General features: G+C 33.5%; 1 protein-coding gene across 1 annotated transcript in view; it reads left to right on the forward strand.

Moving 5' to 3' along the window:
- The first annotated feature begins 2,355 nt into the window (after positions 1–2,355).
- The window catches only part of LOC140436367 (UDP-glycosyltransferase UGT5-like), a 41,759-nt gene continuing 18,030 nt past the window's right edge, over positions 2,356–26,084 (forward strand). The window contains exons 1-3 of the mRNA XM_072525111.1: positions 2,356–2,697; positions 19,123–19,740; positions 21,869–21,969. Coding sequence (XP_072381212.1) covers positions 2,448–2,697; positions 19,123–19,740; positions 21,869–21,969 — 969 coding nt within the window. The 5' untranslated portion in view covers positions 2,356–2,447. The remainder of the gene's footprint in view (positions 2,698–19,122; positions 19,741–21,868; positions 21,970–26,084) is intronic.

Genomic DNA, 26,084 nt, shown 5'->3' on the forward strand with positions numbered 1-26,084 from the left:
TCCATTGTTGTATTTCGTGGTTCCATCTTTTATCCTTTAGTCGGGCATTGTGTCCTGTGAAGTTCCATTTTAATTTGGCAGCATGTTCTCCTGCGTAAACTACTTTGGTTTTGCTTCTAATCCATTTGTTTGTTTTTTTGTCTATAAGTCTTACCCCGAGCATTGATCTTTCCATCGCTCTTTGTGCTTTTACTATTTTATCCATATTAGACTTGGTGAGTGTACACGTCTGTGAACCATACGTGATAGGCGAGCGGTTTACCCCTATAAGCAGAGCATCAACCGACTAAAATTCTTTTTGCATTTTTAATGCACCAAACCTTTTTTATTCGATTCTATATATTTTTCCAAGATAAAATGTATTTTTTTTTAAATTTTTACAAGTGGGCCGGCAATTGTTATTAACAAATAACTTATACAAAAAAAAGCAATTTCACCGAATTGTTTCGAAATCAATTTTTTTAGGTGTATCTCATCAAAATAAACACTTTTTCTCTCTTGATAATTTTTCGAAAAACTCAAATAATAACAATACAAGCGATATCATTAACTATAGAGGAATCATGCTATTGAACACCTCATACAAAATATTGACAATCATCTTGGGAAAAAGAATAGATAAATACACGGAAAATACATTAGGGTAATACCAACAAGGCTTCAGGTATTATGGAGTAAGAAAATGGATGCGCCAGCATCCAGGAAGACATGTTACAATTTATAAAGTGGGAAAACTCTTTGGTGAAGCTTTTGTTAAATCGGCATTTATGCAAACTGCAATAAGTGGTTTCAGGAAGTCTGAAATTTATCCGCTTGATTCTGAAGTCTTTCCTGAGTGGATGTTTGCTCTCTCAGAAACTAAAGAATGAGAACTAAATACACAAGAAGATGAATCTACAATGCCCAAAGCTCCGTTACTTATACCTGACTGATTTTCCACAACCAAGCTAGAGCGGTATCGATTCTCACCAACCAAGCTGTTGGTTCTTAAAGCCCTAGATTGCAAATCATACTAACATCTCTTCATCTCCTAAACAAGCCACCACTAAATCTAATAGTTTACAAGCAACATTACCAAAACCAATATGTGATTTTTCAGTCTCTCTAAAAGAGGTTTTTCCGATCCCCAAGGCAACCAGGAAGCCATCCACAGTAACAGAAGAAGAAGAAAGGCTTCTATACTAACATCATCTCTTTATAAGTCTGAGTTGGAAATAAATTAAAAAAAATCTCCAGTCGTAAAAAAATTAAAGCTTAATGGACCGAAAAAAAAAACAGGAAAAATCGTTGTAAAAAAGTTTGCACCAAAAACAAAATTGGTTCCGAAATTACCGATTGCAGATCCTGAAAGTTCGGAGGAAGAAGATAATAATGACAATGCGTTTCTATGAATGACACGTGTCTAATGAACTATTGTCAGATTCTAAGGCGAAGAAAGTCTGGATAAAATGTGTCTTGTAACAAATGGGCTCTTGAAGCCTGTAGTGCCTATGATGGTATAGATGAAGTTTTTATTTGTGACTTCACATATTTTTAATAAATATTTTATTTTCTGATCATTAGTCTTTTTACATGGTAATTAAGTTACTACCCAGTTTTATCATACCGATTGGACAAAACCGGGTATTTTGCAATATTTTCATAAAAATAAAAAATTTAAGAATATTTATAAAAAATGAGATTGGTATATCAAACTTAAGTCATTTGAAAATATTTAAATCTGCAGCAAACGTTTGCTAATCTAATATAGCACTAGATACAGTCAGTTTTTGGATTGACCCGGTTTTGTTCAACTTTTCCCTACTAAGACGACAAGAAGCTACATTAATAAAGATAATATTAAAGTGAAAACCTACAAATATAAGAACTAGAGGGAGGTCAAAGTGCAGATGAGAAGAGAAGAGTAGAAGTGCAGATGAGAATCAACACAATGAATATACATACTTACCTGGAGAACAAAAATAGATAATAGAAAGGAAAGGAGCTTAATCACCAATCGGGTGAAATTACACAAGAACCTGTGAAGGAAAACGTCAGAGAACAAGAAAACAAAGAAAAGTCGAAGTGATCCCCTTCGAAAACGGATTAGAAGACAGGCCCGTATATAATATAGAGAAGCTGAACATTTATTTTCATCTACAATTTTTTCTTAAATATTTACCGAGTTTTTTGGACAGACCCTGTATGTTTATTATAAAAATTTAAATAATTAATTATTAGCAAGAAATTTAATTGGTTGATAAAAAGCAAAAAAGAAGTCTTAAAACTAGTATACACCCAAACGCCTACATTGAAATTCAAATAACAGGATTGCAAGGTTACGAGATTTATGATTTCTCGAATTTATCTGAGATATTATTACGAACTTAAGCTACGAAAATATTTAAGCGGTGTCAGACCTCGCGAAAGGTTCGAGAGATTATATTTATTATTTATATGTGAACACAATGAGCGGACGACGATTTTTATTTTTTTGTTTATCAGTGTTATTTTTCCTCGGACGGGTGACAAATGGATATAAAATTTTATTCGTGTTTCCCATGCCGGCTAGAAGCCATTATTTTTTAGGAAATGCCCTGGCTAAAGGTATGGTCGCGGCTGGACATGATGTTACTATGCTAGCCTATTTTGAAGAAAAAAATCCGCCACCGGGAGGAACTTATACGAATGTGCTTCTGCCTGGTATAGACAAAGCAGGTGAGTACTTAACAAAATCAGTACAATATATTGTGGTACAGAATATTAAAAACAGTTATTTAGAAAAAAAGTGTTAATGATATCCTTCAGGCTTGGAAAATATGCCGAATTCTACTGGTTAATTAATCACTACGCGGTAATTATTAAGTTTCACACACACTATTATACAGGGTATTTAACGAGTTATGATCATTTTTGTTTTGATATACATAGCTATGAAATAAACCCCCTGTATATAAAGAAGGAATACATAAACAATTATTCTTTTTACATAATAAGGTAAATATGTAAATTTGGTAATAATTCGTATCCAAGGTGAACTACAAAAGAAAATTACGATTTTCTAATATTTTTAAATGTGTAACCCTATATTTTATTTTTTCAAAATATTTCATTTATGATACTTTCTATTTTTATGAAATTTTCGCTATACCTAAACTCATTACTTTCCAAATTATTTTTAGTTTAATTTAAATTTTGGGAATACCTTCAATCTTTGTAACTAGAAATAACTTGTGTAATAATAAACCAATTTTTTTTAAGTAATAAATAACTAATTCAAAATATAAACCATAACAATATACAATAAATGTAACAATTAACGTCTTCTTCTTCTATTGCACTACAGCCCAAATTGACCTCCTTTATTTTTTGCATCTACCCTTGCTTGTCTGTGGCTGATCTTCTCCATACACGGACTCCTAAAATGACTTGTGCGTCGCTGTTTACTGTGTCTTTCCAACACTTTCTTGGCTTTCCAACCGGTCTCTTTCACTGCATTCTAGCATTAAGTGCTCTTTTTGGTAGCCTATCCTCTCCCATTCTTATCACATGTCCGGCCCATCGCAATCTTTGTTTTATAATGAAGTCTAACAGTGGTGCTTCCTTATTATGTTGATAAAGCTAGTTGTTGTATCGACTTCTAAAGATTCCGTTTTCCCTCACAGGTCCTAGTATTCTCCTCAGTACTTTCCTTTCGAATGTGTCGAGTTTGCTTTTGGATGATTCTTTCAGGACCTATGCTTCACTGCCATAGCATGGTATTGGTCGAATTAATGTTTTATAGATTCTCATCTTTGTATTTCGGTGGATAGTTTTAGACCAAAATATATGGGAGAGGGCAAAATAAGCTCTGTTTGCCTGCGTTATTCTCTTCCGTATTTCTCAATCTTCTAATCCATCGGCATATATTTCTACTCCCAGGTATGTAAACTGTCCAACCGTTTCAATGTCATCTTCATCTATAATGTTTTGTGGGACTATATTTCTTCTTGTTTGTTTCATTATTTTTGTTTTTTCTGTGTTAATTTTCAGACCTACCCTTTTGTTTGCGTTTTTAACTTTGCGTATGTTTCCTGTGCTCCTGTTGATGTTCTACTGATAATATTATTATCATCGGCATAAGCGGCCAGTTGTAACGTTCAGTTGGTCAGTAGGTTTCCTCATCCAGTTTGCATTTGCCTAACCGCATACTCCAGTGCCAGGTTGAACAAAGTTGGAGCCAGCCCATCTCCCTGCTTTAGTCCCTCCGAAATTTTTAAAAAGTCTGTCCGGTGGTTTTGTATTTGTACACATGCCTGAGTTTTATCCATTGTGGCTTTAATGAGTCTAATTAGTTTGTGTGCTGTACAAAATGCTGAAGTCTCAATATCTGAAAATAATGCTTCCAAGTTTCTGTGTCTTTCTGTTGGACACTGATTATTTGCCCACTTTTATCTTTACATAGACTTGTTTGAGGTTTATACCCTCTTTTATCTTTTTTAGGTATTGCAAGCCCCTTTAATTTCGTCGTTTTTGAAATGTCCTTCCATTTTTTCTGTTTGCCCATTTTCATACTCTTTTTTTATTTCTACATATCTTGTCTGCTTTCCGCCTTGCGATTTCAAATGATGTTCGTCTTTCCCGTGTTCTACTTATTATATGCATTTTGTGTGCTTCACTTCTTTCCTCTATTGCTTGTTTCCACTCGTCATCTTGCTTGTCTGCACTCTTCATCGAACCATGCTCCTCTTTTTGCCTTTTTCTTGTTTCCCAGGGTGGATGCTACCGCTGTCAGTACTGCTGTTTTGATATTATTCCATTATTTGAGTGCAGTTCTAGCGTCCTTTACTCAGTTTGTTTGTTCTTTGTTGTCTTTCGTTTCTTTCTTTGTTAACTCTGCATCTAAATTTGATTTGGAGTAAAAGATGGTCTGATCCACAGCATGCTCCTCGTCATTTTTTCACATCTGAGCTACTACTGGCTGCCCTTTTGTCTGTCAGCACATGGTCGATTTGATTGATGAATACATGTCATATTGTGTATGTCTTTATGTGAGAACCATGTGGAACTTATAATCATGTTTTTACTGGTGGTAAAATTTATTAAAAACGCCCCATTCTCGCTTGTTTCATTGTGCAGTGGGTGTTTTCCTGTTGTGCCATAGAACTGCGGCTCCTTGCCTATTTTAGAATTCATATCGCCCATTATAATCTTGATGCCATTTTTGGGCGCATTATCATATACTATCTAAGCTTTCTTTTGTATTTTGTTCTTGTTCTTCTGTTGGGCAGTCAATGTTTATGATTGTTAGATTGAAGAAGTGGGTACAGATTCATAACTTGTATATCCTTTCACTGACTTCCTGGAAGTCTATGATCTTTGACTTAAAATAATTATCCACCACAAATGCAACTCCACATTCTTTGCTTCCTTGTTCCTTCCTACTATATAGAATTGTGTGCGTTTTAGTGTTCCTGACACCTTGTCTCCTGAAGAGCAGTAATCATGAGCTTATATCTTTCTAGTTCTTGCAGAAGTGCAGTTTGAGCTCCTGGTTTATTTAGTATCCTCACATTCCAATTTCCAAATATATAGTCCATGTTTCGTAGCTGGAGTCGTTTCCGAAAGTTCCGTCCTGTATTCCGAGGCAAATGTTCAGGTTTCGTAACAGTGTTTTTTTTTCCGGGAGTGAGTTGTCAGCCCACTTCCAACCTTCCAACCTTCCTCCTTTACCTGGGCTTAGGACCGGCAGTGGTGAGTCTTGAGCTACTCGATCCACCCATTTGTCACCACAGGCATAGTTAAAAAAACAATTAACGTGCTATTAATGAAATAAGTCTAAAGTCAATCTTTAAAATATCCACTTCAAACGTCTATGCAACTTTGTAACAGATATTCAAATGACTGAGGCACTTGTAAGTCGTAAGTACATATTATTAAGAGCTTATCTTATTGTAATTTTTATATCACCTGGCATTGTTGGAGACTTCTGGTACATAAGGTTTTTTTTATATGTATAGCCCCACACGAAAAACTTAATTTTTATCAATTTCTGTTCAAGAAAGTTATTATTTAGATAATTTTGAATAAGAGCAATGTGGTTAAACTGGAGCACGGTTGTGTAATAACCACATTCTTTGTCGAATAAGTGGAATATTTTGCAGAAGTAATAGCAAATTATTATTCTGAAATCCAGATATATAGTACCATTCACAAAAAATGTGGGCCAATCATATAATCTCCAACTATATCTACTGTAGAGCTTTCTAAATGCATTTTGTCCATTTTTTGAAATTTTGGCAAATAGAGAAATACTGCTATGCGTTTGGTAAGATATTAAACGAAAGACTAATATACCTAAAATGTGGATGAAAAATCATTAAAATAATATACCTATATGCTTAAAATCTAGTATTGATAATATCCCAAAAAACTTTGGACAAACTGCATTTAGATTGTCATCCAGGGACAAAACGAATTTTGATTGTCTACACAAAGACTTGGTAGTAACGATGTAAAAAAACTCAAGTAGCTTCATAAAAATAGTATTTTATTTTTACATACAAAATAACGTTTAAAAATGAATTCAACAATAATGTCATTTTAGGCATCCTCAGTATCACCAAAGTTAGCTTGATTGTCATTTTGCTCACCAGAGTCAGAGAGAATTCGTTGTAACCATGTTAGCTCAGGATCCTTGACCCAATTCCCCCTTGACAGTTCCACTAATAGTTTCGAGAGGCTCTGGAGTTTTTTTGGTTTAATTTCTTTTTGAAGTTCTACAGCAGATAAGCGTAAAGTCGAAAGCTTATTTCTACGTTTCAATAACGTTTGGAATTGGTTGGATGGATCATCACAGCTCGGTATTAAGCAAAATGTCGTTGTTGTTTTGTGATCTCTTAATAATAATTCGTTTGGTTAACGCAGTTTTTATATCGTAAACAATCCAGTCCCTACCAAATTGTTAACCTTCTCCCTTCTTGGCGTAAATGTCGGTGTAAGTATCAAATATTGTGTAGGTGTTTTTATTGTACTGTAGGATCGTGTCACTTTTTCTATTTGCTCGAAAACACGGACCGCTGGCAAATATGAATGTCCGAGTAGCGGAAAAATATGTCATTATCATCATGCAACCTCGTCTGTCCACTGCTGGACATAGGTCTCTCCCATTTGTCAATTAAACATTCGTTTAATCTCGTCCACCCAACGTGTTGGTGGTCATCCTCTGCTGCGTTTGCCTTCTCCTGGGTGCCAGTCAATTAGTTTTCTGGTCCATCTTGAGTCTTTTAGTCTCGCTATGTGACCTGCCTAATTCCATTTCAGCTTGGCTAAATTTTCGACATCAGTGATACCTGTTCTTTTTCTTAGGTCTTTGTTCCTTATTTTGTTTTTTTTTTGTCACGCCGAGAATAGATCTTTCCATGCGCCTTTGTGTCACTTGCATTTTTAGTGCTGTTACTTTTATGAGAGTGAGAGTTTCTGCTTCGTATGTAGGATTGATTCCGAGTATAATATTTTGGCATTTCAGAATATAACAATGTTTCAGTAAAAACATTGTTTTGGTATATCTCAAAAACACTGGTTAATGTAGTAGATGGTGGCTGAGCAGCTCTTAGTACTGCGTTCTGTGCTGTAAAATATACTCTTTGTCCATTTTCTAAATGCACAGCTAAATGAACAACAGTAGGGTGTCTCTCATGAATAGTTAAATAGAAATTCAGTTAAAAAATATTTCTATGGAAAAAAAGGGCTGTTTTAGGGTTTCCCGGAAATTATTCGAATTTTTCTCCGTAAAAACCATCCTTAGACTTCAAGGAACATTTTAAAAAAATAATTGTTAAGATTGGCCCATGCGTTGTTGAGTTATGCGCTTACCAACACATTTTGCGATTCATTTTTATATTATGGATTGCTCGTCACAAACGACAGTTATGGATGTTTTACTTAAAACTTCTTGGTTTAGAATCATCATCATCATCATCATCAATCAGCCCTGAGTTGTCCATTGTTGAACATAGGCCTCCTCTAGACTTTTCCATCTGCTTCTGTTCTGCGCCTCTGCTATCCAATTGGTCACGATTCTTTTGAGGTCGTCGGTCCATCGCGTTAGGGGTCTTCCTCGGCTTCGCTTGTCAGCCCATGGTCTCCACTCAAGCAATTTTTTTGTCCAACTGTCGTCTTTCATTCTTGCAACATGTCCTGCCAATCTCCATTTTTGCCTTGTAATATGTTCGATAATGTCTTCCACTTCGGTTCGTCTACGAACTTCGTTTCTTATTCTATTTCTTAAGCTTATTCCAAGCATTGATCTCAATCATTGGTTTAGAATACTGTTGTTATAATATTAATCTAAAAACTGTTACAATTATTGCCTATTGTGTTGATTTATGTTTTGTAATAGATATTTATTGAATAGGAATTGTTGGATTTTTTCGCTAAACTTCGCTGGTGAGAACGCTAGGAATAATTTAAGCAACTTTTCACAATAAAACTTTTATTTCACAAACAGAACTTACACGAAACTGATTGGATTCCCAAAGGGAAGAGCCACTTATATTTTTATGCAACTTACAGATTTTTTTACTCTCTAAGTACAATTTTTTATTGGGCTGATAAAAAGCCATCCTTTCTGTCTGATATTTTATAACAAACCTTTTGTTTTTTAAAAATGCGCATGTGTTGGAACTTAAAGTCAAACATAGGACACCTTGTGTCACACAAAACATTAAATATGTTAAAGTGTATTGTGTTGAGAATTTATTTCGCCAACAGCAATAATTTTGTTATATTATTACAATTATTACAAGACTTATTAGTTATTTACAAAAATTAAAGGAATTCCCGAAAGTTGAAGAAAACTAAAAATGTCTTGGAAAGTAATGAGTTTATGTATAGAAAATGCTTTATAAAAATGAAAGAGTATCATTAATGCAATCTTGAAAAAATAAATCATAGAGTTGTATATTTAAAAAATATGAGAAAATCGTAATTTTCTTTTGTAGTTCATCCTGTATACGATTATTTATCAATGATTTTTGTTAAAAATAATTTAAAAACTAGAACTTATCGTTTACCTCATTATGTAAAATGAATAATTATTTATGTATTCCTTCTTTATATACAGTGTTTATGTCATAGCGATTTCGGAATAAAAATGGTCATAACTCCCATAATAACTCCCAAATGGTCATAAACCCATATTGTAAAAACAGAAATTATGAGAGGAATCTAAATATAAGAAAATAAACAGGGTATCCTATTTAATAAGGCATAATATCCAAGCCTGGATTCCCCATTCCTACATTTTTTCTAAATAACTATGTTTGTTATCTTTTATCAATTTTAAATGATATTTTTATTTGAATTTTCTAACAATTTTATCTATAAGTTTTCTAAAAATGTAGATTGTTTAGACACTCGGAACCGATTTAATCGTTGCATTTTTTGTAGATAATTCAATTTCATTAAAAACAACTATTCGTAACCAATAAAAATAATAATCTATAAGACTTATAATCTATAATAATCTACTTCACTATTGACGATTAAATTTAAAATTAAAAATCAACTAATGACATAGCAACAATTATTAATACTTTTTCTCTGTACATCTAATAATTCTAATAATTTTTCTAAAGGAAAGATTAATTATATCTTTGAAGAAAATAAATGGAAAATACCAACTTACGTAAATTAATATTTTTTTATTAGTAGAAACCCTCAATTCAGAAGAGTGATATCATAGTTTAAACGCGGAATATCCTCAAATTTAAATGTACACAGCGGCCCTCGAAAACTGCCTGTTTTCTCGATTGCAATTTGCGTTTCCTCATAAGAAATTACAGAATATATAAAGTAGTATATTTATTTGTGCTTCTCTATAGAAGACTTGACCAGAAGTTGTTGTACAGTGTAGCCAAATCTTGTTCACAAGTAGTAATTATGGTCATACAAAACCTGTATTCTTCCACGCAGCGATTATTACCGTCATAAAAATACCAAAAAACATGATTTTTTCAATAGTAAAAATTAAGCACAAAATTGTAATAAAATAAATTTTATTTATATGTTCCGTTTCGTTACGTATTTAAATTTATAAAATAAAAATCGATATTTTAAAACATTATTTTTCAATCGTTTGGCAATGTTGGAATTAGCGAGGGAACTCGGTTTTACAATTCGGATCCAGACATGCAGTAAAACTAGTTTTTATTATTTTTTGCCCAAGAAATGAACGAAGAAAACATTGGTGTTTCTATGGGTAAATAGCGCATGTGTTTTTGTGAGTATATTTTATGTGATAAGTTTGTAAACTTATTGTTGTCAATACTGTTTTATCAATACTGCATTGTAGTATTGATAAAACGTGTTATAGATAATAAGAGTGTTATAGTTTGTCGTTTTATAGTAAATATTTAGTTATATTCTTTGAAATTATTGTATATATAGTATATATCCAGATTATTGAAATACAATGGACGAAAAACCGAGTTGTTCCAAGAGAAGACAGCAAAATTCTGATGTGGATTCCAAGAATGAAAAGCCGCAAAAGAGACGGAAAATGTTAACGTCCGAAGAGAAGGTAATGATACAAAACGTTTATGAAGGAATTGTCGGCAGAAAAATGGCATTAAACGTTAGCCAAGCGGTCGACATTTGTAGCAGTTTAACAAAAGTATCCGTTAGCTGTATTTATCGTGTACTTAAAAATACATCGGAAAATAAAAAGCAAGAACAAGGTAAAACTAGAGATAGGAAAAGCTTTGTTTTGGATGACGAGACAAGGAATATTATACGTCGAAAAATTCATTCATTTTATTTTCGGAGTGAAATTCCAACACTGAAAAAAATTTCTCAAAAATGATGACTCTTTACCCAAGATATCTCATAGGGTCTTAATCAGAACCATGCACGAAATGAACTTTCGATACGTAAAACGCAACATAAAAAGTATGCTATTAGAAAAAAATTAAATTATTCTGTGGAGAAGAAAATATTTAGAAGAAATACGAAAAATTCGCAGCACTGGATACAAAATATATTATTTGGATGAAACCTGGATTAACGAAGGTCATACAGTTGGAAAAGTTTGGCAAGATTTAAATGTAAAAAGTAAACGCGAAGCATTTATAGAAGGCTGGTCTACAGGATTAAAGGCTCCATCAGGAAAGGGACGTCGTTTAATCATCACCCATATAGGAAGTGATACAGGGTTCCTTGATGATGGTTTGCTTCAATTTGAGTCGAAAAAAACAGGTGATTATCATGAAGAAATGACTTCTGAAGTATTTGAGCGCTGGTTTAAGAGAATCTTACCAAAATTGGAATCTGGGTCTGTGGTTGTTATGGACAATGCGCCATATCATAGCCGCAGACTAGAACAATTACCGACGATGGCATGGCGGAAAGGGAGAATTCAAGAATGGCTTACAGAAAAGGGGATTGCATACGAAGAATCAATGCTCAAAATTCAACTACTTGACATTGCACGGTTAAGGAAAATTGAATATCTTAAATATGCTGTAGATGAAACTGCAAAAGATTGTGGTGTCAAAGTTCTGCGTCTACCACCTTATCATTGCGAACTTAATCCCATTGAACTTATCTGGGAGCAAGTGAAAGGAGAAGTAGCACGCAATAACAAAACGTTCAAATTAAACAAAATTAAGAAACTTTTGATTCAAGCAATCCTCCATGTAACTCCAGAGAAATGGGCTAAATGTATAGGCCACATAATTAAAGAAGAACATCGTATGTGGGAACTTGACACTCATATCAAAGTTTTACTAGAGCCAATTATAATTACACCAGGTGGTGAAGATAATGACAGCGATAGCAGCACTGCATATTCAGGTTTAGACACCGAATAATATTTTCTAATAGTTTAATAAGAACATCAGCATAAAAAAAACCAAAAACAAAAAAAAAAAACGAGAAGAACATAGTAAGTGTGTATAGTGTTTGTGTTTAAACACATCAAACATTATTTTTATTTTGTTTTTATAGAATTTTGTTTGGTTGCGTCCCTGTTTTTCATTAATCTCCTTTGGTCCTATCATCTGTAGAATGTCATCAGTCATCCATTCTTTATTTTTTACTCTGGTTTTCTTTCCCAGATGTTCTTTTCCCGCATTTAGTAGCAGGAGTTAGCAAAGTTGATTTTAGGTACTCAAATAAACTATCCACCAACAAAGTTTTCTCAGGATTAAAATTCAAAAATATTAAAAATACCACTTTAAAGTCCTTGACTCTAAAATGTATATTGCATGTGCAAATTAATCTTAATTGTTTAATTTGTATTTTGAGAACCATTTCCGAGATTATCATAATATTATATAAACATATATATTTGATTAGCGTACTTATCATTGTTTAGAAGCATCGAATATTGTTATTATTATTTTCTCGTGGCATCTTAAAGCAATTACTATTTTAATGGGAATAAGCCACAATTGAAGTTTAAACTAAGTTTATTTATGTTTCAATTTCCACTTCGGAAATCGTTATCAAAATACAAACGTTAATAAATTATTAACAATTTATTAATGTTTGTATTTTGATAACGATGTTCGAAGGGGAAATTGAAATGTCAATAAACTTATTTTAAACTTAAATTGTGGCTTATTCCCATTAAAATAGTAATTAGCGTACTTATGGTATCAAGCCGTTTTGCTTTATCAAAGTTTTGTAACAGATACTATCGAATACCTTATAGTAGTTGATGAGTGGATTTTTATAGACCACTCATGTAATCAATAGAAACATTTTTACAAATCTCAGATTACGATAGTTTACACATTTGTGAGAATAAAACCTTGAGATCTGACGATAAAAGATTATTTCAACAGAATTTAATATTGAATCGACAATGTTTACTCTCCTTATTATATCATGTTTCGATTTTTACCGATTTGTTTTTAGTATCAATATCCTATATTTCATAATAATTGTATTTATATTTTCTATAAATATACTTATCTTTTTTTCTTCGTTTTTATCTGCTATATGATGTGTAAATATGAATGATATCTAAAGTTACACGAAATGTTCTTAGTTGTAGAATTAATGTCCGTTCAGATATCGAAATGAAACCTGTCACACATTTGTCCGCTTCTTTATTGACTATAATTATCCATGATCAACCCGCAACCGGCGGGCGAACTTTCGACACCAAATTGTCTTTGTACCTGGGGTAATCGAAGGGTCAAATTTTATTATAGGAAATTTCGACACCGCGGCGTAAAGCAGGTAGGTAGGTAATTAGCGGCGATGGACATTTGCACCCAAGCAGGACAAGCGGGTTTTCCCAATATTTATTATCACGGCGGGGGGCGTGGCACTTGTGTACTTGTGACTAAATTATTTCAGTTGTAATTTATTTCTTGTTTGACGTTGACTTGTGCACGTATACGGATATTTAAAAAATGAGTTTGATAAAAAGTTCCCGTGTTCGAGATTTATTAGTGGTGGAGCATCATTCGTTCTCGAAACAGAAAGTGTTAAAAAGCGGCGAGATATTTTGGCGCTGCATCCAAAGAAACACTAAGTGTTCCGCAAAAGTGTTTACAATAGGCTGTGAGGACCTCACCATCACAAGAACTGATTTGGTACATAATCATGAAGACGATCCAAAAAAGCTTGAAGTAAAGATGGTAACCAATGCATGTAAAAGAAAAGCCCAAGAGGACATATCGGAAAAGCCTGCCAAAATTACAAGAACTGCTGTTGCTGAGTGTGATGCCAATTTGCTGACGGTTCCTGACATAGCTAGCATAAGAAAGAACATTTACAACTGTCGTCGTAAACTGTTACCAGGTCCGTTACCAAGAAGCATATCAGAAGTTCATAACGCGGTTAGTAATTATTCTCCTAAAACCTGTCGCAATGAAAGTTTTTTGTTTTTAAATCATCCTGAATTAAATGTAATTGTATTTTCATGCGAGACAAATATTCGTTTGTTGTGTAAATTAAAAACTTTGTATATGGATGGTACATTTTCATACAGTACCAAATATTTTCTACAATTATTTACTATACATGGCTTGGAAAATGGACATTATGTTCCTTCCAAACATACTGTTTGTTAAAGGACAAGTTGTCAATGACATACAAAAATTTATTTTCTTTATTAAGGTCTAAGATTTTTGAAACATTTCAAATATCATTAGAGCCAACTGAAATATTTGTGGACTTTGAAAAAGCAATTCACTGTGCTTTATTGTATATGTGGCCCAATGCAAAAATTAGTGGATGCTGTTTTCACTTACACCAAAACTGGTTTAAAAAAATTCAATCTTTGGGTTTGGTACAAGAATATAAGGATACAAATTCAGAAATTGGAAAATGGTTAAGGCATACGTTTGGTTTAACTTATTTAAATCCAGCAGAAGTTGAAGAATGCTTTCTTTATGATTTAATGTCATATAAACCTATAAACGCAACACTTGATATATATATGCAGATTATTTACTGGAAAATTACATTTTCGATAGCGCTCTATTTCCACCACACATATGGTCTAATCAGAACCCGTCTATTGCGAGGACCACAAATGCCTGTGAATCCTTTCATTCGAGATTTAATTCTTCTTTTTATTCAACACATCCTTCTATTTTTATTTTTATTAAAAAGTTAAAAGAATTTCAAGTAGACACTTATGTCAAAATAAATAGTTTACATATACCAGCAAAAATCAAAGATACTACTGTTAAGGCTAAATTGGCATTTTTGGAGAAAATGATGGATAAACTACGATCCCAACAAATACGTAGGTTAGATGTTATAAAAGCTGTATCTTATCATTCCTATAATAGCAAATAAATCATTGTATACAAGTATATTAACGGTAAAATGTACAAAAATTAGGTACTAGTTGTATTATATTTAGATATTATTACAGTTATAAAGAAATAAAATGCACATTACTTTTATTAAAATACATAAATAAATTAATTATGGTATTTTATTTATGTCGCAGCAATATTTATTTGGTGTCGAATATACCTGTAAGATAAAAACGGGAATTAGGGCTGGTGTCGAAAATTGCCATTAAATTTTAGTCGCTACCTGCTTAGTGTCGAAATTTCCTACGCCCCCCGCAACAAAGAAAAAAAACCAATTAAATTAAGACATGTAGTTCTGGTACATAACATCATCAAAAGTATCCAATTAATTGATAAAGACTATCTTTGAGAAGACAATACTTTTTTTACTTTTTTCAACAGCCGTTGGCTATCCATTCCTAAATATAAGCTTCCCCTTGACGTTTTCATTTTAATTTGAAGCTAAAACACAAAAACAATTTGGTCCAATTGGAGTGTGCTTAAAAAATTGCAATATCTCAGTTTCGACATTATTTATATAAATATATAATAATAATTATAATTTTTCTTGTAAAGTACAAAAAGATTCCTTTGAAAATTTGTTTTAAAGCCATTTACTTAGAGACTTCTTAAAAAGTATGTTTCACATTTCAATTTAAATAAACACATTACTATTTTATAATTAATATTATATATTTACATAAATAATACATATTAATTATTAAAATTTAAATAGTTCTTACGAAATAATAATAAAGTTCCATAGCTTTTTAATGGAAAAAATTAATTTATTTATTTTGCCGGGATTTTCAGATTTTTCCGGGAGGTGAAAGTAGACCAGTCCTTATTATTTCCTCGAGCTATCCCAGTTTGAAAAAATGAATATTCTGCTTGCCATAGAAGGCGATATATTGCAAATTTTACCAACGCGCTCCGATCTGAAGTTCCATTAAAAACAAAAACGGAGCTCGTAAAGTTCTCCCCTGCACTTTATTGTGGAGGTATTTTACGAGTACGATTACTTTAATTTTTGACATCTTCTCTGTACATGCCATCTTAAAATGGATTAAAATGGATGGATGTTTACTTATAATATGTTTAATTTTCAGTTCTTAATGTTAATAAAGTGGAGACTTTAACGCCAAAATAGGAACAAAACTGGATCCAGCAGAAGCTGCTCTTGGAAATTTTGGAAGTCAGGGACGGAACGACCGTGGCGACACTATTTTAAACTTCTTACTAGAGAAAACCTATTCTTAATGAACAGTTACTACTACAAGAAACCCAGTGGAAAAGCCCAGATGGGAAGACGACAAACGAGATCGATTACTTTATCACTGATAAAAGATACATATTTACAGATGTGACAGTGCTAAATAAATTTGCGAAATCAAGCGACCATCGTATGGTGAGAGCCACTATTGTGTTAAATACCAACTATGAACGACACAATATGATAAAAAAGAAGCAAATAAACATATGGACACATTCAAACAACGAACAAAATTTTGAAGATCATATCGGTAAATTCCTTCAAGAAAAATCATCAACAAATGATATTAACTTCCTAAATGACATAATAGTAGAAGCAATAACAGAAGCTCAAAAGAAATGCTGCCCAAAAAGCGTGAAGGAAGAAAAAATTAGTCTGGAAACCCAGAAAAAAATGGAACAAAGAAGAATACTGAGAAGCGACGAAAACTCTAGTAACGACGATATAAATAAAATGAACAAGGAAGTATCAAGAGAAATCAGAAAAGACCTAAGAAAATACAAAGATGAGAAAACCATCAAAACCATTGAGGAAAATAAGAGTATGAAAATAATGAGACGCAAACTCACAAATGGAAATAAACAAACTCAAGGATAGAAATGGCAACATCACATCAAACAGAGAACATTTGTTACAAATTGTAGAATCATTCTATGAGACATTATATAGCAACCAATCGACCCTAGATATAGTTGAATATCAGCAGAGGAAGGTTCAAAATCAGGTTTCCGAAGATATCCCAGAAATCTGCGATAAAGATAGGAGGCTCAGTACTGATAACCAAAATTCAAAAGCTTTTTAATCTATGCCTATGGAATCAAAATATCCCAACAAAGTGGAATAATTCAATAACTGTACTCTTACACAAGAAGGGAGATATAGCAGACCTGGAAAGATACAGACCAATCAGTCTCCTTAACCATCTTTATAAATTATACACCCGAATAATAACGAACAGATTAGAGACAAAGCTGGATTTTTACCAACCTTGGGAATAAGCCGGTTTCCGCCCTAATTACGGCACAAACGATCACCTGCAGTGCCTAAAAACCCTGATAGAAAAAACTAACGAATATAACCGTCCCTTGGCATTGATATTTGTAGACTTTAAAAAGGCGTTTGATACAGTGGAACTACCGTCCATCTTAAGAGCACTACAAGATTGCAGGGTCGACCACAGATATTGTAATATAGTTAAAAATATATATGAAAATGCTACAACAACCATAAGTCTACATTCAGCAACTAATAAAATAAAGATAAAAAGGGGAGTCAGGCAAGGTGATACCATGTCACCAAAGCTGTTCATTACCGTTCTTGAGTATGCATTTAAAAAATTAACATGGCAACAGAAAGGAATATCCATCGATGGAGAAAGATTAAACCATCTACGTTTTGCGGACGATATCGTGCTTCTGTCAGATAATCTGGGAGAGATCAAAGACATGCTCTAAGAACTGAATGACATACTACAAGAAACTGGGCTGGAGATAAATTTCGAGAAAACCAAAATGATGACCAATATGGTTCCCAGCGAAGAGATACAGATCAATAACAACAAGGTAGAATTAATCGATAAATACACATACTTTGGTCATGAAATTAGAATAACCAGAGACAACCAAACCTGCGAGTTAAATAGACGAATCTTGGGCTGGGCGGCATATGGAAGGATGAGAGACATTTTTAAAACAAATACCCCAATTCAGCTGAAAAGGAAGGCATTTAACCAATGCATCTTACCAGTCTTGACCTACGGAGCAGAGACCCTAACTTTAACGAAAGCTACTGCCGAAAAACAGAGGGTAACACAAAGGCGAATGGAGAGATCAATGCTGGGCCTGACCTTGAAAGATCGCGTGAGAAATGAGGAGATACGCCGACGAACTGGCGTAGACGATATTATACTGTGAATCAATAAACAAAAGTGGAGGTGGGCTGGACATGTTGCTAGAATGGAAGACGGAAGATGGACGAAGAGATTATTGGAGTGGAGACCAAGAGCCGACAAGCGAAGTCGAGGTAGACCACCCACCCGATGGACCGACGACCTAAGGAGAATAGAAACAAACTGGATTGCAGCAGCTAGAGATAGAGAGAACTGCAGACGTTTGGAGGAGGCCTATATCCAACAATGGATGTGAAAATGGGGCTGGATGATGATGAATGTTAATAAAGCTTGGAAATATGATTTTAAGAAAAAATTGCCATCTTCGTTCCTATTGATCATAGAAGGTTCTTTTTTTTTAAAGATTGCGTTTTTTCACCATATTTTTAGTGAGCCTACTTACAAGCGCGTAACATAAAAAATATGAAAGTTATTATGAATATTTATAAATTAAAATGTGGAGTGAGAGAGTAGTGAGACAGGGGTGCATAATTTCACCACTAATATTCAATCTGTACTCTGAACACATTTTTGAAGAGGATCTAAAAGATATTAATGAAGGCATCTCAATAGATGGAGTCAGCTCAATAACCTGCGGTATGCAGTTGATACAACAGTGCTTTCCAATATCATATAAGGGCTCCAAAGCTTAATGAACAAATAACGGAAACAAGTAGAACATATGGACTGGATATAAACACCAGCAAAACCAAGCTAATCATCATCAGCAAGGAAAACATAACTGGAGCAAATCTGTATGTGAACCAAATGAGAATTGAACGTGTCTCACAGTACAACTACTTGGGAACTTTAATCAATGAGTTGTGGGACAATCTTCGCGTGCCATATCAGAATTATTCGACGTAGGCGATCACCATTGCGAAGGTTTCTCGATCTTCTACAATATGGAATGATTGTCCTGCATTTGATATCTGAGTCCATTAAGTCCATTTAAGGATCAGTTGTAAAGATAAATAGATTGAATAACTTACAAACTATTTGGTCAATCTAGTTGCGATTTAGCACATATAAGTAACTTATAGTAATAATACCTCACAGTAGTAATTTTGTTCTTCGTAATAAAATAGTTTAATAAATCTTGTGTACATAAAATGCAATGTAATGTGTTGGTCTTGAATGAATGAATAACTGTTGTTATTTAGCTTTTTTTTATTTTGCAGTACACAAAAAGCCTATGAACTTCTTCGACTTGGAACATGCTCCCGCAGCAATTGGAATATATTTTACCCACCAGATCGGTAATGATTTAACCAAAACCATGTTTGAACACGAAAATTTTAAGAAATTGTTGGCTTCGAATCAAAAGTTCGATGTAATCGTTATGGAACAATTTTGCAACGATGCAATGAAAGTATTAGGCTGGTATTACGATGCACCTGTGATTATGTTTAGTACAGTCGGTGCCAATTTATGGATAAATCCTTTGGTGGGGAATCCCAATCCGTTATCTTACGTACCAGACCTACATCTAGATTGTTCTCAAAATATGACGTTACTACAAAGAGTTAAAAATACGTTAATAACCGTATTTCAAATAGTTCATAACGAACTTATTTATTTACCTGCACAACGAGAAGTACTGAGGCAAGCTTTCCCTAAAAGTCCAAGTTTAGAAGATCTGATGACAAATGTGTCCCTTGTTCTGCTGAATTCTCACGAGAGTACAAGCCAGCCGGTACCATTGGTACCAAATATGATAAACGTTGGTGGAATGCATATATCTCCTGGAAAAGGATTACCTAAGGATTTGAAAGCTATCATGGACAGTGCCAAAGAAGGTAAGGCTGTATCTTTTTATGTTCGATTCCTACTTTTGATATTTGTAAAATTTGTTATTTATTACATTTTTGTTAAAAAGTTGGTTTACTGGTAAAGTCTGTAGGGGCTCTAGATGGCAACCGTAGGTTGCCATTATGTAAAATGTTTATTTTACTACAAATAATTAATTTACTGCTAATTGCTGATAAAAAAACCTTAAAGAAATTTGAAGAAAATTAACAAAGCTGTAACGATTATTTTGCCTACCACATTGGGATCATTATAGGGGGTTAAAAATTGGGGACAAAAATCAGTGGGGTGGAGATAGAGTAAGCAAAACAAACCGGAACGTTTGCGAACGGCTACTCAGGTTTTTTTTGGTGAGCTGGGTCGTAGATAAGTGACTGGCAAGGGGACTGGAATGAGGTAACTACAAAAATGAATCAAAAGGGGTACTTACATGGATCTCCTGGACAAATACAACACAAGAAGGTTCTTAAGCTATTTAAAGTAAGGACTCCGCTTACAAGAATCTTCCTGCTGGGCGGAAGAAAGCCTTTTCTTTCCTAAAAAATATTGTCAATGTCACTCCCTAACATTTATAATTGTATTTATTACAATTTCTTAACTTGTTATGAAAGCATGAAATTTCACTAAATGTTATTTTTTTCCTTTAAAAGTTCTGGGGTTGGAACTGGACTCAAATTCATTGCAACACAAACAGATGCACTGCGAAAATATTCTGGAATGACCTGGTACAAAATTAGGGTGGAAGATGGGCACTGGGACGCAACCTTTGAAACTTGGCTTTTTAAAAACTCAAGTGCAATGGAGCCATGTGGGTATCTTTTAAAGTTGTTTGAAACGCCGTTCTTCAAATCCCTTAGGTGAGAGACGGCACAAAACAAAACAGTGATTACTTTTATTTAAATTGATACATTACATTCGAGTATAATTCATTTTTTTTACAAACAAATTTGCCTTTGACAGAGGCCTCACTGAGAGTGATGTCATTCTCTTTAAAAATCGTTTACCCAACTAGGTATAAACAAAGCATAAACAAAAATATTTTGTTTATTTATTTAGCAAAATATCCTAGAGCGGCTCTCGATCAAAGAAATACCGAAGAAATACGCATCTGTGATATATAAACAAACTGTAAAATGTGTTTCTTATCAATTCCACCGATGCAAAAGGATTGAAAATACTTTTTCGGTGTTTTAACATAGGTATACGATAGGAAATAGAAATACATTGAAAATATTCTTCGGTGTTTTAACATATACAGGTGTAAGGTGATTTGAAATGCTACAAAGCGTTTCAAATAAGTGCAAAGTTGTTTGTTTTTTGAAATATAATAATTATATTTACCTATAAATTCTATTCCTACAGGATAGGAATTCTATGCGTTGTATATTTTACGTATGTGGGAAGCAAAACTAACAAACACAGATTAGCTTATTAGGATTAAAATTGAAACCACATTTAAAAAATTTTTCTATCGTCACCTCGGGGGAACAATTAAGGGTCTAACCACCTTCTGGAATCCCCGGGTGCTCTGTAGAGGGCTTCGGAGTTAACGTCGAGAGCTCCTCTACTTTAAGTCCATTTTCGGATTATGGACTTGTAAATATTTCGGTGTCTTGCCTTGAGAAAGGCAAGATATTTCTTACACGACAATTTCTTCGTCGAAATAAAACACCAAGTTAAGTTGAAACAATTCTCAGCCACAGAGTATAGTAAATAAATGCAGGAAGCAGAGCCCCGAGAGCACTAAGCTCTCGGAGAGCCCGTGAGGGACTGACCTGGCTTACCTGAAAATCGCCAATATTTAAATGTGCTGTTCGAGCGATAAATAGGGATTTCCAGGTGAAGAGCCAATGGGAAAATTCGAGGCAGGGCGATGCGCATCGAAATGCGTACTAGTCCACAGACTATGGCATTCGATGACACTATTTTACTATTTTGTATAACAGTATTATAGCAGAAAATAAGCTCATTTTGGTACCCACCGGGCCCTTGCAGACCCGTTTTCGCCAGCCCTGTGTGTGCGTAGGTGTACAACTTTATAATAACAGTAACATGCTCAGTAATATATTAAAAAAAAAATGGTGATTAATAATAACTGATTTTTATATTGCTTTTAAGGTATTGTATATTTCAGTATGGGCTCAAATATTGATCCATCTATGATGAAAGAAGAGATAAGTACAGCAATATTTAATGCTTTAGGAAAACTTCCGCACAAGGTAAGTGCATTTACCAACTTTGCATTATTTGTTTTGGGAAAGATGAAAAAATAGCTATTGATAATATATTGGAATTTACAATTACTTTTTCTTCTTTAACCCGGTATTACACACGCCAAAAAACTTACGTTATAACACGCGCGCGGTCAAATCGACCGTATTTATATAGTTTTGGTTTTAATTAATAAAAAAAAATAAGTAGAACTTAAATATAAACCAAAAATCTTTTATTTTAAACTTACGTTACAATTTTTCATTTATTGTTGTCTTTTATAGAATTCAGTACAAAGCTGGAAGTATGTATACAGGGTGAGTCATGAGGAACTTTACATACTTCTACCATATGTAGAGTCCCTCAGGGAGCATATCATGTGGCCACTAAAAAATGTCAACTCCTCTTCTTTATTAATTAACAGGGTGATTTGTGTAATTGACCATTTATTTCATTTTACTGTAGTGTTTATACGGCTCATTTGATTTTTTTAATTTTTGCATGATACAGTACACTACTATCAAGCATTCGACTGGTATTAGCTAAACTAAAAAATTCCAGGACTGGCTTTGGAAAAATTAATTTAGGGATTCGTATTAAATATGACACCCTGTATATATTTTTTTAAAATGCAATAAGTGATTTTCAAACTACATAAATAGCCAATGAAAACGACATATGTGACAATGTTGTCGCACTTTTATTAAATTTTTAGCGAACGATCAAATCTTACCAAAAATAGAACAACCATAATGAAGTATCAAATTATAAGGTAATTAATTTAAACAAATGTTATAAATTTCAAACATTTTAATTGAAATGATAAACTGAGTCACTGCACAACAAAAAACAGTAACTACTAACAATAACGAAGAACAATTAAAAAAAAACTAAAAATATGTACATAGTTATGATAAACCCATAAATTCGAACTGGAAAAGATACAATAATGGTAACAAAATAAAAATAATTCAAAATAGATTTTCGAAATGGAACCCTGCAGCCTGTACACATTTTTGTTGCCGAATTGTTAATTGACGTATTGAATTACGGATACTCTGGGGATCGTTTCTAATAGTATTACAACAATGTATAATTCTATCAATTAATTGTTGTCGGTTATTAATATTCACTGCGTAAACTAGTTGCTTCAATCGTCCCCAAATATGGTAATCAACGGGATTGAAATCAGGGGATCTTGAAGGCCACGAAATAGGACCTGCACGTCCTATCCACCTGTTGTCATAAACATTATTGAGATGTTGTCTCACTGCCAGTAAAAAGTGTGGGGGTGCCCCATCATGCTGAAAATACATCCCTCGGATAGCAACGTTCACGTTGGCAAGCAAATTCGGCAAAATATTTTGTAGAAAGTTCAAATAGACCTGCCCTGTTAAAGGACCATCAAAAAAGTGAGGACCTACTAATTGGTTATTTATGACACCAATCCACACGTTAACCGAATACCTTAACTGGTATACGACGTTCTCGAATAGCATGGGGATTTTCTTCTGCCCACACATGTGAATTCCGTGAATTATTTATCCCGTCTCTGGTAAATTGGGCTTCATCTGTAAATAGTGTCCTGTAAAGCGTTGGTCGATTATTGTTAATCCATCTACAAAATTCCAACCTATCGATCTCATCTCCAGCATGTAGTCGCTGAACCATTTGAATGTGATATGGGTATAGATTATTTTTTTGTAAGACTCTACTTACTTTTGATTGAGTAACATTGAGTTCTCGACTTACTTGTCTAGTGCTTATTGTAGGGTTCATAGTAACGGCGTCCATAATGTCATCTTCCTGCGCTTCATCTACATGTCGCTCTGTTGTTCCACTAGGAAATGTGCCATTTTCTCGCAAATAATTAAAAACTGACCCAAATGTTGGATGACTGGGAGTTCGACGATTAGGAAATCTCCTGCGATATTCTCTACTAGCGGCCCTACCATTCCCATTACATAATCCATAAACAAATATTATATCTGCATATTCTGTGGAACGAACTGTGGTTTGAACGAAAGTAACAAAAGCTCTACCAAAACTAACACAATGTACTTAACGTAGATATGACAGAAGAAATATGTATTCTTGTACACATAAATAACAATTGATAATGACAATAATGACAATGGGTATAAAATATCAAGAAACGTCAAACGGTCAACGCCAACCTTCATTTTAAACTTTTTTAGATTTATTCTTATTTAGTACAGTTGATGCAATGTATTATTATTTGACATAAAATTTTAATCATTTACAATCAACAAAAACTAACACATACAAGAGGTTTGACTTCAATTAAATAAATCAATTTAATTTATTATTTATCGAAAATAATGCCCCAATACGATCTATGAGTAAAAATTTAAAACTGAAAAACAATTTATTCTATCGTAGAGATAATACAAAGTGACAGTAAAGATGTTAATTTTCTACGTATTAGATTATGTTGTAGGAACTCATTTTAATTAAAATGTTTGAAATTTATAACATTTGTTTAAATTAATTACCTTATAATTTGATACTTCATTATGGTTGTTCTATTTTTGGTAAGATTTGATCGTTCGCTAAAAATTTAATAAAAGTGCGACAACATTGTCACATATGTCGTTTTCATTGGCTATTTATGTAGTTTGAAAATCACTTATTGCATTTTAAAAAAATATATACAGGGTGTCATATTTAATACGAATCCCTAAATTAATTTTTCCAAAGCCAGTCCTGGAATTTTTTAGTTTAGCTAATACCAGTCGAATGCTTGATAGTAGTGTACTGTATCATGCAAAAATTAAAAAAATCAAATGAGCCGTATAAACACTACAGTAAAATGAAATAAATGGTCAATTACACAAATCACCCTGTTAATTAATAAAGAAGAGGAGTTGACATTTTTTAGTGGTCACATGATATGCTCCCTGAGGGACTCTACATATGGTAGAAGTATGTAAAGTTCCTCATGACTCACCCTGTATATATTCAAGGATTCTACAGTATTCACTGCCTTCCCTTGCTCAACCGTTTCCATCTCTCTCTGTTGTCCCATTTTCCATCGTTTAGGCCTCTCTTACTCATGGCGTCGTCTACTTCGTTCTTCCAGGATTTTCGGAGTCGTCTGTTTTCCTCCTTCCTATCGGGCTCCATTCGGTTATTCTCTTTATCCATCTGCTGTCGCTAGTTCTTCTTACATGTCCATGCCACTTTAGTCTTTTTTGTTCTATATATGTTAGTATATCTGTTTCTATTGATGTTCTTTGCTTTATTTCGTCATTACTTCTCCTATCCATCCTTCTTACTCTGCAGCATCTTCGCAGGCATTCCATCTCTGTTGCTACTATCTTACTGCTGTTTTTCTTGTTTATGATCCAATTTTCAGTCCCATATGTCATAATACTTCGCACTAATGTTTTATAAATCTGTGTTTTTGTCTTCATATTTGATTATGATTGATTATGATTTGATTGATTAGGTATGATTTAGGTATGGTTAGGATTTGTTATCGTGACTAATCAAAATAGATTTTAATAGAGGATTTACAACAGGGTTGATAAATACTTGTCTTGTAAAACTGTAAATATGATCGAATTTCGGCAGGGTAGAGCTAATATGAAGAAAGATAATTGATGCCATTAGTTTAAGAACTAGATTTTCTAATTCTTTAATAAGAATATCATGTGGGATTGAATTGTATGCATTTAATAGAACTAATCTATCCGCTGGAGTAATATAATTTCTAACTTGAATTGGTTCATCATTTATTAGTATTAAACCATCATGTACCTGCATAAAGTTATCCATGATTTCTTTGCCCGCTAGATACATGCATACTCGATTATTGGATAGCCTTAGTGGTTAGGTTTAAATGGATTAAACCGTACTTGAAAATATTAACTTATCTGGTAGTATACCGATAAAATTATATTGAACAGGGAACATAAGTACCTACTCGAAAAAGTTTTCTACATCATCTAACTGTAGGAATGTTAAATGCCAACACTTTGGGGACACTAGAGGAATGTAAACGCCTTGTTCAATTTCCTAATTTACCTCAGAATGCAACAAGACGATAGTAGTTAACGTCTGCATATCTGCACATATTACGCATATCCTTTAAAAATTT

This window comes from Diabrotica undecimpunctata, chromosome 3, assembly GCF_040954645.1.
Source record: "Diabrotica undecimpunctata isolate CICGRU chromosome 3, icDiaUnde3, whole genome shotgun sequence".
Taxonomy (NCBI): domain Eukaryota; kingdom Metazoa; phylum Arthropoda; class Insecta; order Coleoptera; family Chrysomelidae; genus Diabrotica; species Diabrotica undecimpunctata.